This window comes from Xiphophorus maculatus, chromosome 18, assembly GCF_002775205.1.
Source record: "Xiphophorus maculatus strain JP 163 A chromosome 18, X_maculatus-5.0-male, whole genome shotgun sequence".
Lineage (NCBI taxonomy): Eukaryota > Metazoa > Chordata > Actinopteri > Cyprinodontiformes > Poeciliidae > Xiphophorus > Xiphophorus maculatus.
Window position 1 is genome coordinate 24,328,093 of NC_036460.1, and position 12,825 is coordinate 24,340,917.

At 39.1% G+C, this 12,825-nt stretch overlaps 1 protein-coding gene across 6 annotated transcripts in view; it reads right to left on the minus strand.

Moving 5' to 3' along the window:
- Window positions 1-799: 799 nt before the first annotated feature.
- LOC102236326 (schwannomin-interacting protein 1) overlaps window positions 800-12,825 on the minus strand; it is a 275,773-nt gene continuing 263,747 nt past the window's right edge. For all 6 annotated transcript variants that reach the window (XM_023351089.1, XM_023351088.1, XM_023351091.1 and 3 more), the window contains 5 exons: window positions 12,597-12,714; window positions 10,628-10,825; window positions 4,730-4,853; window positions 3,304-3,397; window positions 800-1,766 (listed from right to left, as the gene is read on the minus strand). In XM_023351089.1, the coding sequence (XP_023206857.1) occupies window positions 1,715-1,766; window positions 3,304-3,397; window positions 4,730-4,853; window positions 10,628-10,825; window positions 12,597-12,714 (586 nt within the window). In that variant the 3' untranslated portion in view covers window positions 800-1,714. The remainder of the gene's footprint in view (window positions 1,767-3,303; window positions 3,398-4,729; window positions 4,854-10,627; window positions 10,826-12,596; window positions 12,715-12,825) is intronic.

The window sequence follows — 12,825 nt, forward strand, 5'->3', positions numbered from 1 at the left end:
TGGTTGTGAACATGATAATTGCGCTCTCCCTCAAAACCTGCAACGTCTGTGGCATCGTGCTGTGTGACAAAGCTGCAGATTTCAGAGAGGCCTCATTGTGGCGCTAATCCTGCTGTCCAGTCAGCATCCTGACACGCCACACCTGTAAGGGCAGGATGGATTATCTCGGCGAGGGGTAAAGTATTCACTAACTCGGATTTAGGCCGCTTTGTGAACAATCCACTCATATGCATGCCTCACAGAGTGTTTGAAGGGAAACGCATTTCTTTGAAACTAGTTTTCTGCGTGTGGCTGCAGGAGTTTCCTGCTCTTTGTACACGTTGACCACAGGACTGTCGAACACTGAAACCCACGGTCCCGGTATGAGTTACAGGATGTGTTCAGGTGTACAACCCACCAGGAGAAAGTGATTTACCTAAAAAAAAAAAAAAAAACTAAAACCTTTTTATTCATCACGAAACATTCAAGTCATACAGATTTATCTCAGTATGGTTTGGTGCCTCACCACAAGTGAACTTTATGTTATACATTTTAAGATCACCGGTGGTCATTTGGTTGAGAGAAAAATTCCTCATAATGACCTTAAAAGGGGTTGCCCAAATTAACTTGCAGTCACCTTGAGAAAAAGACATAGAAGAAGAAGAAGGAAAAAAAACAGCTTGCCTCAATAAATCACATAGTGAAGTAAGACGAAGAAAAGCAGCAGCTGAGTCACGGTACGTAATATCACATTTCTTAGAAAGAGGAAGCTGAACGCTCGGCTCGGCTGACGGGGCGACGAACTGCACAGGCCAACAAATACGAAACCAAGTTTATTCTTTATTTTACATTTCTGTACATAAACGTTTCTTTCCCTCAAATAAAGCATCTGAAGACAGCAGGATGAAAATGATATTAAACACACCTATTCATTGGAAATGACTCATGTCAGAAAGATTCAACATTCACAAAATGCTGATAGAGCAATTCAGAGTGAACGTGTTACCAGTCTACAACTCCACTACAAAGCAGGCATGTTTCCTTCACACTCTTTTTAGCACCTTCGGACAAACGCTTCTCAGTTGAAAACTACCATTTGTGCAGAATAAAAACGGTTCAACCTTTTGAGTCCAACTTAAAAATGTTCTGAAGAAATTCGTTTTCAGTTTTCTTGTCATACAGTGTTTTTCCTTTTTTTTTTTTTTTTCTTTTCATGACTGACTTTCTACTAAAGTTTGAACTATCATTTGATTTTTTCCACACCTTTTTTAAAATTTTTATTTATTTATTTATTTATTTATTTTTGCATCTGAACAGGTATAATTTAGTGGCAACTGTAGAAAGTCGAAAGGAAACAGTAGCAAAGCAAGGCCGACTACTGCACAGGAAGCTGGGGGACAGAATCTATGACGACACACAATCGGTTCTCCTCTTCTCCCAGGAAGTCGGATGCGCCGCTCCATCCTTCGGCGCCGGGAAGAAGCAGTTAAAAGAGAGTGGGTTTTTTTTTTCTTCTTTTTTTTTTTCTTCTTCTGTGCTGTTGCTACCAGTGAAGTCAGTGAGTTGGTAGAAGGGTAGAGGAAGAGAAGGGGGGGAGGAAGGAGCGAAAATACTTGGGGCAGGCGGGGCGGTTTTGGATAGACACGGGGTGCAGAGGAAGTGATCCAGGGAGGAAAGGTTTCATCTTGGTAGGAGGGAAACAGACGGGAGCAGGGACAGGGAAAGGACGGGCGTCTTATTTGGATAGGGTCCTCTCGGCCAAATGTTTCTGCTGGCTCTCAGCATGCCTGGGAAGAAGAAAGCAGAAGTCAAAGATTTTTAGTAAAATGTACTTTCCTTTTTTTTGTTGTTGTTGTTGAAAAGCATAAAAAAAAAAAATGGCAAAAGATACAACAAGCTGAACTTTTATGAACGGACGAACAAAATAATGGACTATTTATCTTATACCGTGCTTTTCAAAGACATTGTCACTACACACAGTACGACATTGGGATATAATTCCATAAAAAAATAGCAGAAAACAAAAACTAGTGCATAAAAATAAAATTCATGTTGTCAAAGGATTGCTGAAAAAGTGGCAATAAAAAAATAGCTTGACGGCAGAACGATACTATGCTGCTGTTAAAGCTAGAGGAGGCTACTTTAAAGACTTTTATGCTAAAAATGTATGTTTGTCACTTGCTACGCAAGTATTTGTTTTTAAACTATTTCAAACTTGTGGTGCTTTAAAAGGAACATTCTGCAGGGAAATGAATATTCTGAAGGTGACATGTTGGCTGAAACCGACCACCTAAAACCTGGTCTGGAAACGACCTTGGACTGGATGATGGAAAACATTTTGTTTCAATTCAACTTCATGTTTAAAAGTAACCTCTGTCTAAAGTCATCAGTTTCTTAGGATAATGTGAGACTTTTATGAAAATGAAAGTAACAAAAATATGACCAAAGCTTTAAACTGGTCAGTGTTCTCGATTGAGATATTGTTTGATGACATAAAAATAAAAAATAACAAACGTGGAAAGATTGGAAAAAGTTTTTTTTTTCTTTATTATTGGTTTGTGTTTTCCAAGACGGGATAACCAACCGAGACGAGAACACTGGTGACATCAGATGCAAACGTGTTTTTAACCTGAAACCAAACCTAACTGGATCAATCACGAGCTTCACCAACAGAAGCATTTAATGTGCTTTAACTGGGAAACACCTTAGTCGTAAAATTAAAAAAACACAGAATGCAGGAACTGGATTTTGCTTTGATGAAATACAATCCTGCTCCACTACTGTAGTAAAGATGATAGTGTAGAGTCAGGGGAACTCCACAGACTTAACAAGTCAGAGTTAATGAAGTTATCAAATGAGAAATGTTGTAATAAGTCTATAATTATTATATAACAGTTTTTTTTCTTTTTAACCAATGGTGACGAATCGATCAAGAAAATTATTGCACTAACTGGCAATGAGTCATTTGTTGTAATTACGCCCCAGGAGGGTTTTTGACCCGTTTAAGGTCACGCCACAGCATCTCAACTCTCTTAAGTTCTGACTTTGAATAGGCCACGTAAAAACCTTAATTTGCTTTGTACTTTTGAAAGCGATTCAAATGCGATTCTATTGATGTGCTTTTGATTTTTACCCTGCTGCATAATCCAGGTACGGCTGAGCTTCAGGTTTCAAACTGATAACTGGACGTCTACTTAAGTGGCTCCTCTGTTTAAAAGGCCAGACCTAATCAAACCTGTATGTGAATGACAAAACTTATAGAAAAAAGTGGATTTTTACAGTTTATTTATCAGTAAAAAAAAGTCCCATTTAATGTGCTGTCACCTGGTGAGGTCCTCAATGTCAACCAGCATGGCGTCTTGCTCCATGTGCAGCTCATCCCGAATCAGTAGCAACTGTACAAGCTCCTCATTCAGACCTGCAGTGATATGCATGGAGACACACACACATTTGTCAAAAGCAGTAATTTTGAAGTGTGTGATTTAGAAATAGTCACAAATCTTCTTTACTAGTTATGAATGTGGATGAAATGGTGAAACAGGACAATGGACTAGAAAGTTACATTAACACTTATCAAGAGGTAAATTTATTCACTCGTTATTTTATAAGTTAATTACACATAAGTTTATCAACTTAAATTGGAGCTTTTTTTTTAGCTTGGGTTTCCTAATGTTAAAGATTTTCTGCAGTAGCTTCATAACAGGCAACTGGTGACGACTGACGTGCCAAACATTTTCTAATGTTAGTTCTCCATTTAATTAATTAATCACAATTGATTCCTTTTTGAAGGAGAACTGTGTAGATCGATAAAATAAACACCACCACCCAAATATTTAGCCTCCTCCACTGATTCTCTATTAGGTCCAAGTCCGCTTCAAAACATAAACTCTATTTCTAGTCATGTTAAATACATTAGTGTAAAGACAAATCTGTCGAGAGTGAATTAAGTCAGATATAGGAGCAGAATAGCCTCAGTTTCCAAGGATACTTTTCCTTTGACGACATGCCTGTTTGTCTCCATGTTTGATGGGGTTTCTTCTAGTTTAGCTATAGCACAACAACATTCACATTGTTAATAACTAATCATAGACTAAAAAGATGATGTTAGCTAATTTTTCAAAGCAATGAAAAAAAAAAAATCCAGTGAATACATCAGAAGTAACTAAACGTAGTTAGGTCCCAGAATGTTACATATGAATGTATATAATAACACTTTTAGACCTAAAATGTATTTTTATGGTATTTTTTATTACTTTTAATGGTCTGCAGGAACCCTGGGACATTTACCTTACTTTAAACAATGTTTTTAACAACAAAAACAGTTTGTCAAAAGCTGACAAGTGACACATCAGTGGCATCACATGTCTTAGCTGCTTTCCCCAGAAAATAAACCAATAAAACGTTGAGGAGGTCTAAAAAGGGGAAAGCTGCTTTTGTAGACGAGAACTTTTTTTGTGTGATTTGGGACTCTTGGGGATTTTTGAAAGGGTTTAATGTTAAAATGCTAGATTATTCATCTATGGATACCAGGATCAAAGAGGTACACAGAGCGGTAACAGTAAGCGCTCAGGGGAAGCTGCTGACTGGTACTGTACAGCTCCAAAGTGACTAATATATAGTTGAGTACTTTCACATCTACCGAGGAGGGGTTAGGGGTCAGTGTGTTTGTGCTGGTATTTCCCCCATTTCTCTTCTTGCTCATTTCTGCCAGTGAAAGCAGAGGTCAGCGACTTGGTGTGTGTTCACTTACTTTCAATCTGGGAATGCAGGTCGTTGACTATAACCTGAAGCTGCCCCAGAGTCATGTCTCTCAAGTCGGTGGGTTTCAGGTTTCTTTTCATCAGACACTCGCTGATATGAGGCATGTGTGGAAGCTGATGGAAGGGGAAAAAAAAACAAACATTCATTAGGCTTTTTGTTTTCTCTCGAAATAATATTTTGTTTAAACCAGCTTAATTATTGCAAATATAGAATAGAATAGAATTCAACTTTATTGTCATTGCACTGTCACAAGTACAAGCAACGAGATGTAGTTTGCATCTATCCAGAAGTGCTCTACGAGATATAAATATTTATTTACAGATGTACAAGACTATGTATGTATGGACTATAAGGGGTTATAGCAAGAGATATAGATATTGTGTATAAATATAAATATGGGAGCTATATGCACAGATTATACAGATTATACAGAATATATAAGAATGTTAGGGAATGGATTATAGATAAATAATGGCAGATAAAATTTACAGGTTGTATGTGTGTGTGAAGAAAACAGTCCGTGATGTGAAAGTTAATAAAATGAAAAACAAAAAAACGAATGTAGAATAAGTTAAAAGGAGTCTTGTTACATGAATATTGTTAAAGCTGCAGTGTGTGACTTTTATAAAAAAAAAAGGTGTCGCCATGTCATGACAGTACAGTGTTAGACAGATAAACTGTGCAAAAAAAAAAAAAATGGAGCTCCTCCGCTTCCTCCTGGTGCTACTATTGTGGTCTACAAAAATCGAATGCTCCGGGTGAAAAACAACCTATCAGTCAGGAAGAAGGTCTTAGTGCTGTCAATCAATCTCGTGTATGCGCCGCTGAATGGGCTAATGGCGGAGAAACTACTTAACTCTTACAGGGAGATCGATTTTCCACCATCATCGGTAGCTACATGCTTAGCATGGCCAGTGACTGTGCTAACTAGCCACAGCTAAGATTGCTTTCATGGAAGTCTGTGTAGCAGAGAGGAAGTGAGAGAAGCACATATACAAGGGTGATTGACAGCGCTAAGATTCTCCTCCATATTTGTGAATATTGCAGCAGGACCACAGGGAGATTAGCTCCATGTTTTCATAGATTATCTGTCTTATATTATACTACCACAATGTAGCAACTGTTTTAACAAATGTATACATAAAAAACAAATTCTTCATAAAAGTTACACACTGCAGCTTTAAAGTAAAAGCCGAAAAGATTGTCAGTCTATGATGCCTTTTCAATTAATTTCTCAATTTTCTTGTACAACCTTCTAAGGAAATCTAGGAATTGGATTGGTTAAGATACCAATCGGTTCTGTGGAAGCATTGGTATGCAAGCCTTTTATAAGATTCTTTTTTATTTTTATTTTATTTTGTCTTTTTATTCTTTATATGTCGTGTTGTTGTTTATCATCTCTTTGTGGACCATGAGGTCTGTTGAATAAAGTAAATCAAATCAGTCAATACTAATGCAAACAGGGTTAAAAATGAAGATATAACAAAGTCAAAGCAAACAAACAAAGCAGAGCATTTACTGAAAGGATTTTAAAAGCACAGACAGCGAGGGGGGGAAAGCTCCATGCATCTTCCTTTGTGCACAAGCGCTTCTCTGAAGTCTCACTTTCACAAATATCACTGGAGTCACTTTTACACGAGGCACAACGTAACAGTTTCAGTTTCGGGAAGCTGTGCGAAAAGCTGCGCGACGTCAGGAGAGCTGCAAGTCCGGAGTGAGTGGGATATGTGAAACATGGCGGTGTCAGTGTTGACTCGGCTGCTGAGTGTTAGTTTCTGTGGTTGGACTAACCATACCGCTAATTGAAAATAACCCTTTCAGAGCTCGATACCACAGGGGTTATACTGAGGAAGTTTGCTCATTTCTGAATGAAGCTGGGTTTATAGAAGAAGTTCTAGTAAGGATTCTGATACTTTTTTTTTCTTCTTTTGGTTATATTCTCTCGTTTTCTATCAGTGATTGTTTTTTTTTTTTGTATGTTTAGGAAAACCCAAGGTCTCAGCACGCAAGCAATTATAGTTGACACACTCATTACTTGTCACTGAGAAGAAGACAGGGAAATCCAGGCTGGCCATAATAAAACTGGGAAAATTAAGGTAGTAGACTAGAGGAGAGGGTGATTCCTAAACCTTGTTGTTTGGGTCATGTAAACATCCACAAATTTTCCAGCAGGAATTTTAACTTGACTCAGTCTTTTTTTTTTAAGTGCTTTTTCTCAGATCGACCTGCCATGTGAAAGCATCGATTTAAAAGACCTCTGTTAGAATTATTATGTGTCATTATCACTCTTATATTAGTAGTTTTACATTACTAGTTTGTTTTTCATTTAAAGGTTTTAGCTTTCTAGTGTGTGTGTGAACCGATGCTATGTTGAAACTTGTGCCTTCCCACACTCACAGAGTGTCTCTGCAGCATGTTTATCTCTAACAGCAGAATGCTCCCTCGCCCTCGTGAGAAAGAAAACTGTGTGCAAGGACAAAACTCGCTTTTCCTTTTTTTTTTTTTATCACTTCCTTCCCTGCTAATAAAAGACAAGCTCTAACTGAAGGTTTTCAGTTTTCACGGTGAGCAGCTTGGAGAAGCGGTTTGCTGTGTCTTCTCCTTCTGCAAAAGCTTGGTTGAAAACTAATAAACGTTGTCTGTGGTTTTTTTGTTTGTAGGTTAAGAAAATACCTATCAACCCCTACTGCTGTAAAAAAAAAGAAAAGAAAAGAAAGAAAGAAAGAAAGAGCAGGCAGCTGCAGCTTTAAAACGCCTCAACATTCACCGCGTGATTCGTTCGGATGTGACAGTGATGTCCTCTGACTGCGGAGCACAACTACATCCCCGAACAACCGAACCAATGCTTTCCAGCGTATGAATTATAGATGGACCCTGCTCTCCTCTGAATAAATAAATCGGCTCTGGGAAATATTGCGTGCCCCGGCGTGACACTGTACGGTGTGTGTGTGTGTGTGTGTGGGGAGTCTTTTGGTGAATGCGCTCCAGAGGGGGAGGCAGATCAAAATGCAGGAAATAAAGACAAGAGGGGTCGTAGTCACCTTCCTTTCTCTAAATGGGGTGGGACGAAGAGGGAATAAAAGAATTTCAGCACGACTTTGACCGGATGATATTTTACCCAGCGTCTGGGTTAAAGTGTGAGATGGAATGTGTCAATAAAACGTGGCGTCTTAAGGTTGATGTAAAATTGATGTAAAGAGACTGAGTGCCATTTTGAGGAGCTGCAAACCATTGAAAAATCTCACACAAAAATATGTCAGGTCAAAGACTGTATCTGATCAAATACGTCCAGGCGATCTAATCAGCTTAGAATTGTACAATTTCTACAATCAGATAGAAGAAAACATATGCTTTGAATTTGTCCCAAAAGTATGCCCTCTAATAAAAAACATAAAATAAAACATTATGAAGCAGCTGTTTTTTGTGACTACTGTTAAGTTTAGACCTTCATCTTAAACTCTCTCATTCAGATTTGGCACCTGTTAAAAGGGAAATTTTATTTTATGGGCTAAAGTTGTATGACTGTGTTGAACTTTGGTTTCTGAAGTCTTATGACTGAAATGAGGGGTTATGTTATGTCTTTAATTTATTCATATGAGCTTTGTGTGTAACACTGGCTTCCTTTCTGTTGAGGGTGGCAGAGGGTTGCTAATTGAACCCCTGCTTGGTCACCCTTGGCCACAACCTGGCCAAGATTGTGTTTCCTTGAAACCAACCTTCCCTGCTGGTGCTGCAGTATGACCATCAGGTCATACTGAAGAAAGCCAACTTGCATCTGTCAGTGTGACAGAAGCGTGCAAATATGTGTACAAATGACTGATGAAGAGCTTTGGAGTCCTCTGACTTGATAAAGTCCTGAACAAGTGCAGACCATTAACCATTTGAACCACTTTGAAGGTTGCCTGAAGCTACAAGTTTTAGATAAACAGAATCAGCTCTCACAGCTGTCTGTTGAGAAGCTCGTCCGTCCAGTTTGTCTTATTATTGACTTTGTCTTGTCCTTTGGGTGCAAAATATATGTTTTGTACTCTGTAAGTCAGCTGACATTCTGACTGAGTTATTTCTGACACACTAGCTGTGGTTCAACAATTGTCATGTGAATTTTGAGTCAACCTTCAAAAGGCAGCAAAAAAGACAAAAGGAAAATGCAAATTCGATGTTTCCATGTACTGGTTTGGAAGTGAATCAACCAGGGTACGAAAAGCGTAATTTTGTCAGATATTGACGTGATGCATGGCTGCAATAAACAAAGTGTAGAGGTTGCAAACTAGCATGGATCACACGTCTCAGGAAAGTGGAGAGAAGTTTTCAGAAATGTGCTACAGGCCAAGTTGTACCTCCTCTGTCGTGTCAACTAGTATTGGTGATGTTACAAGTCGTGACATTGAAGTGAGGTAAACGTTCGTTAAGTTAGGACTTATTAGGCAAATGTGAAGAAGCGCGGAGACTGTTTAGCCAATCAGGGCGCAGAACAAAATGCACTGTGGAAAAAAAACTGCACAAAAAACTCTGCGAAGAAGTGAGGCCTTGAAAGGTGAACCGCGCTATAGCGAGGGTTCACTGTATATACAGTATGTATATACTGTATATATATATATATATATATATATATATATATATATATATATATATATATATATATATATATATATGTTATACATCTCTAAGCATTCATGGCAGATACCATCATGGCAGGACAAGCCCCTACATGGGATGTACCACCAGCAAATAACCCAAGTGGCTGATATCAGTAAATCCTACCAATGGCTGGAAAAAGCTGGACTCAAGGACAGCACAGAGGCCCTCATCCTGGCCGCCCAGGAACAGGCCCTAAACACCAGAGCAATAGAGGCCCAGATATACCACACCAGACAAGACCCAAGGTGTAGGTTGTGCAAGGAGGCCCCTGAGACAGTCCAGCACATAACAGCAGGGTGCAAGATACTGGCAGGGAAAGCGTACATGGAACGACATAACCAAGTTGCAGGCATAGTGTACAGAAACATCTGTGCAGAATATGGACTGGAAACCCCGGGATCAAAGTGGGAAACACCCCCAAAGGTGGCGGAGAACGCCAGAGCTAAGATCCTGTGGGACTTCCAGATCCAGACAGACAAAATGGTAATGGCGAACCAACCAGACATTGTCGTAGTGGATAAACAACAGAGGAAAGCCGTTGTGATAGATGTAGCAATACCAAGCGACTGCAACATCAGGAAAAAGGAGCACGAGAAACTAGAGAAATACCAGGGCCTCAGAGAGGAACTGGAGAGGGCCTGGAAGGTGAAGACCACAGTGGTGCCTGTGGTCATCGGGGCCCTCGGGGCAGTCACCCCCAAACTGGACCAATGGCTACAACAGATCCCAGGAACAACATCAGACATCTCAGTCCAGAAATGTGCAGTCCTTGGCACAGCCAAGATACTGCGCAGAACCCTCAAGCTCCCAGGCCTCTGGTAGAGGACCCGAGCTCAGAGGATAAGAACCACCCGCGGTGGGTGAGAAGGGAATTATTTATTTTATTATTATATATATATATATATATATATACATATATATACATATATATATATACATATAATTAGATTATATGAGCATTAATTTAATTTTATGTACAATGAAAATTAGCAAGACGATGAATCTGATATGATGCATTTTTTTCTATTATGCAGAAAGATTAGTGTACTTTGCTGTATTTATATATAAAGCAGTAAGTTAGGCTATATCAAACAAATATTGAAATGGCACCACTTATTCCATACATGTAATCTGATTTTGATTAATAGTTTTGCACAAATCACATGTTTTCGTATCATTTTTAAGAGGCCAGGATCAAAGATCCATCTTTCCCGTCTCCGTAAAACCTTTTATGTTTTTTGTTACTGACCAGGTCTGCCACTGGCGACTTTTTTCGGTTCTGTTTCTCCACCTCCACCTGCATCTTGGCCATGGGCTTGGCCATCGCCAGGGCTAACTTCGCCTCTGCCTGCAGCTTCTTCTGCCGACTCAAAAAGTCCATGTCCTCCAGGGACTCTGAGTCGTCCTCCGTGGTGTCCCTGTCCGAGTAGGAGGAGCTCTGCTTGGACTGCGAAGGAAAACATGGAGGATGGAGGGAAAGCAAAAGTGAAAGAGAAGGTGAACGGGAAGTGAAAGAGTGCGTGGGAAAACATGAGAGAGACAGATAGAGTGAGACTATAAGGAGAAAAGTTGAAACGTAATGCATTCCTGTCATTTGACTGTGAAATTCTGAACTTGAATGTAAAAATAATTTCTCAAGCTTCATCAGTTACATTGGGGCAAACAAAAAGTGAAGTGAAACCCATGTTTTACGGTCCTTTCAAGCAATTCCCTTTTTAAAATCTTATCTGGTGAACGAGCAACAAAGAATTTCAGCAAGCGTTACCATGAAGCAAGCAGAGTGCTCGTTATAGCTCTGATTCATAGTAAATATCTTGCCTATTTCACAGCTTTCATTCTGACTTTGTCTAAGTTTCTTTTCACACAATCTGATCTTTACTACTTTCAGACTGTCGATGACACCTCAAATCAGTAATCCTATTTTTGGACTCTGAAAAATAACGTCAGAATACAATAGTTGTGAAAGTATTGCACCTTCAACTTTTTCACAGCCATCAGTGGTGAGCACATTTCCACTAATCCACTCTTGCACTAATAGCAGTACCGTTTGCTAACTTTGAAAAGAAGTTTAGCGCATTTCGCTTCCCCTGAATTAATTTTCTAAAGTACCATATAAAGTTTGCCATCTGTGTGGAAGTTTTGGTTAGACGTTTATATTGACGCTCTTATTTCAAAGTGGGTGTTTGCTGTTTTTCCCAATAACTTTATTTCAAACACAAGGCATGAAGGAACAAAATGAAACATGGACAAAATGAACAAAATACTAACAGAGATTCAAAAATATATATGAATTACAGAACATGTAAATAATAATGTGAAAATTAAATTGATGCTTCAGTGTTGTAGTCTTTGAAAGGCAGATATAATTTGAATAGTTTTAGGATTTAAAGTTGATTTGAAGGATACTAGAATAGAGTCCTTTGGATAACAGACCTTAAAATCTGGAAATCAAGTTTTTGTTGCAGATGTTTGAAGGTGTGAATTTGACATTTTACCTAAATTATGCAAATGTTGGCAACATAAAGTATCACTAAGATCAAATTTTTCCATTAGAAATAGCCTTTTTCATTAGTGAATATAATTTTTAAACATTTATTGATGATAAAGTTTGTCACGTCCTTCCAGAATATTCTTTTATAACAACAATCCCAACAGACACTCCTCGCGTTCTCCGCTCGTGATGCGGCGCAGCAAACAACATTTATTCTCTACCCAGGATGCATCGCGGTAGAACGACGGAGTAAACAGTTTTAAATCTACTGATGTCCTCCCGTCTGTCTGACCCAAACCCTACCGTGCTCGATTAGGCAAAATCAAAAATGCAGACCTTACAGGTGGGTGTGAAATTACAAATTTGACTCCTTTGAGGACAAATTACTATATTGTTGCACATGTTGGGTCACTGAGACATGATGGGTAGCAACATGGTTGAATTTGGAGCCTTCGCATTAGCTTCAGCTAAATACCATGTTGGTGCAACTAATGTTTATGATTAATGGAATAAGGCTAGCACAACTAACTTCTTAGAAAGGAGTACCCACCACTGAAAGCCATGTATCATTTTTCTTTAACTTCACAATTATGCAACACTTTTCCTTCAAGCTATCAAAAGATCCTTTAAACACACTAATGTTTAGGGTGATAATATTACAATATGTGAAAATGCTTGAAGGCTGGGAGGACTTTTGCGCGGTGCTGTGTGCAGTCCATGTGCGTACCATGGGGGACAACGGTGTGTCCAGGCTGGTCTCTGTCTTGCTGTCATCCGCATCGCTGTCCTTGTCACTGCCGCTGTCATTGACAAAACAGATCTGCAGGTTCATGCCGCTCTGCAGCCTGCAGGGGAACGCAAGGAGAGAGACGAGCAGAGAACGACCCATGAAATACAAACAGTGTTTGATGAGTTCAGTCTAGTTCTTTGCCCCAATAATAATAACAGCATTCAGA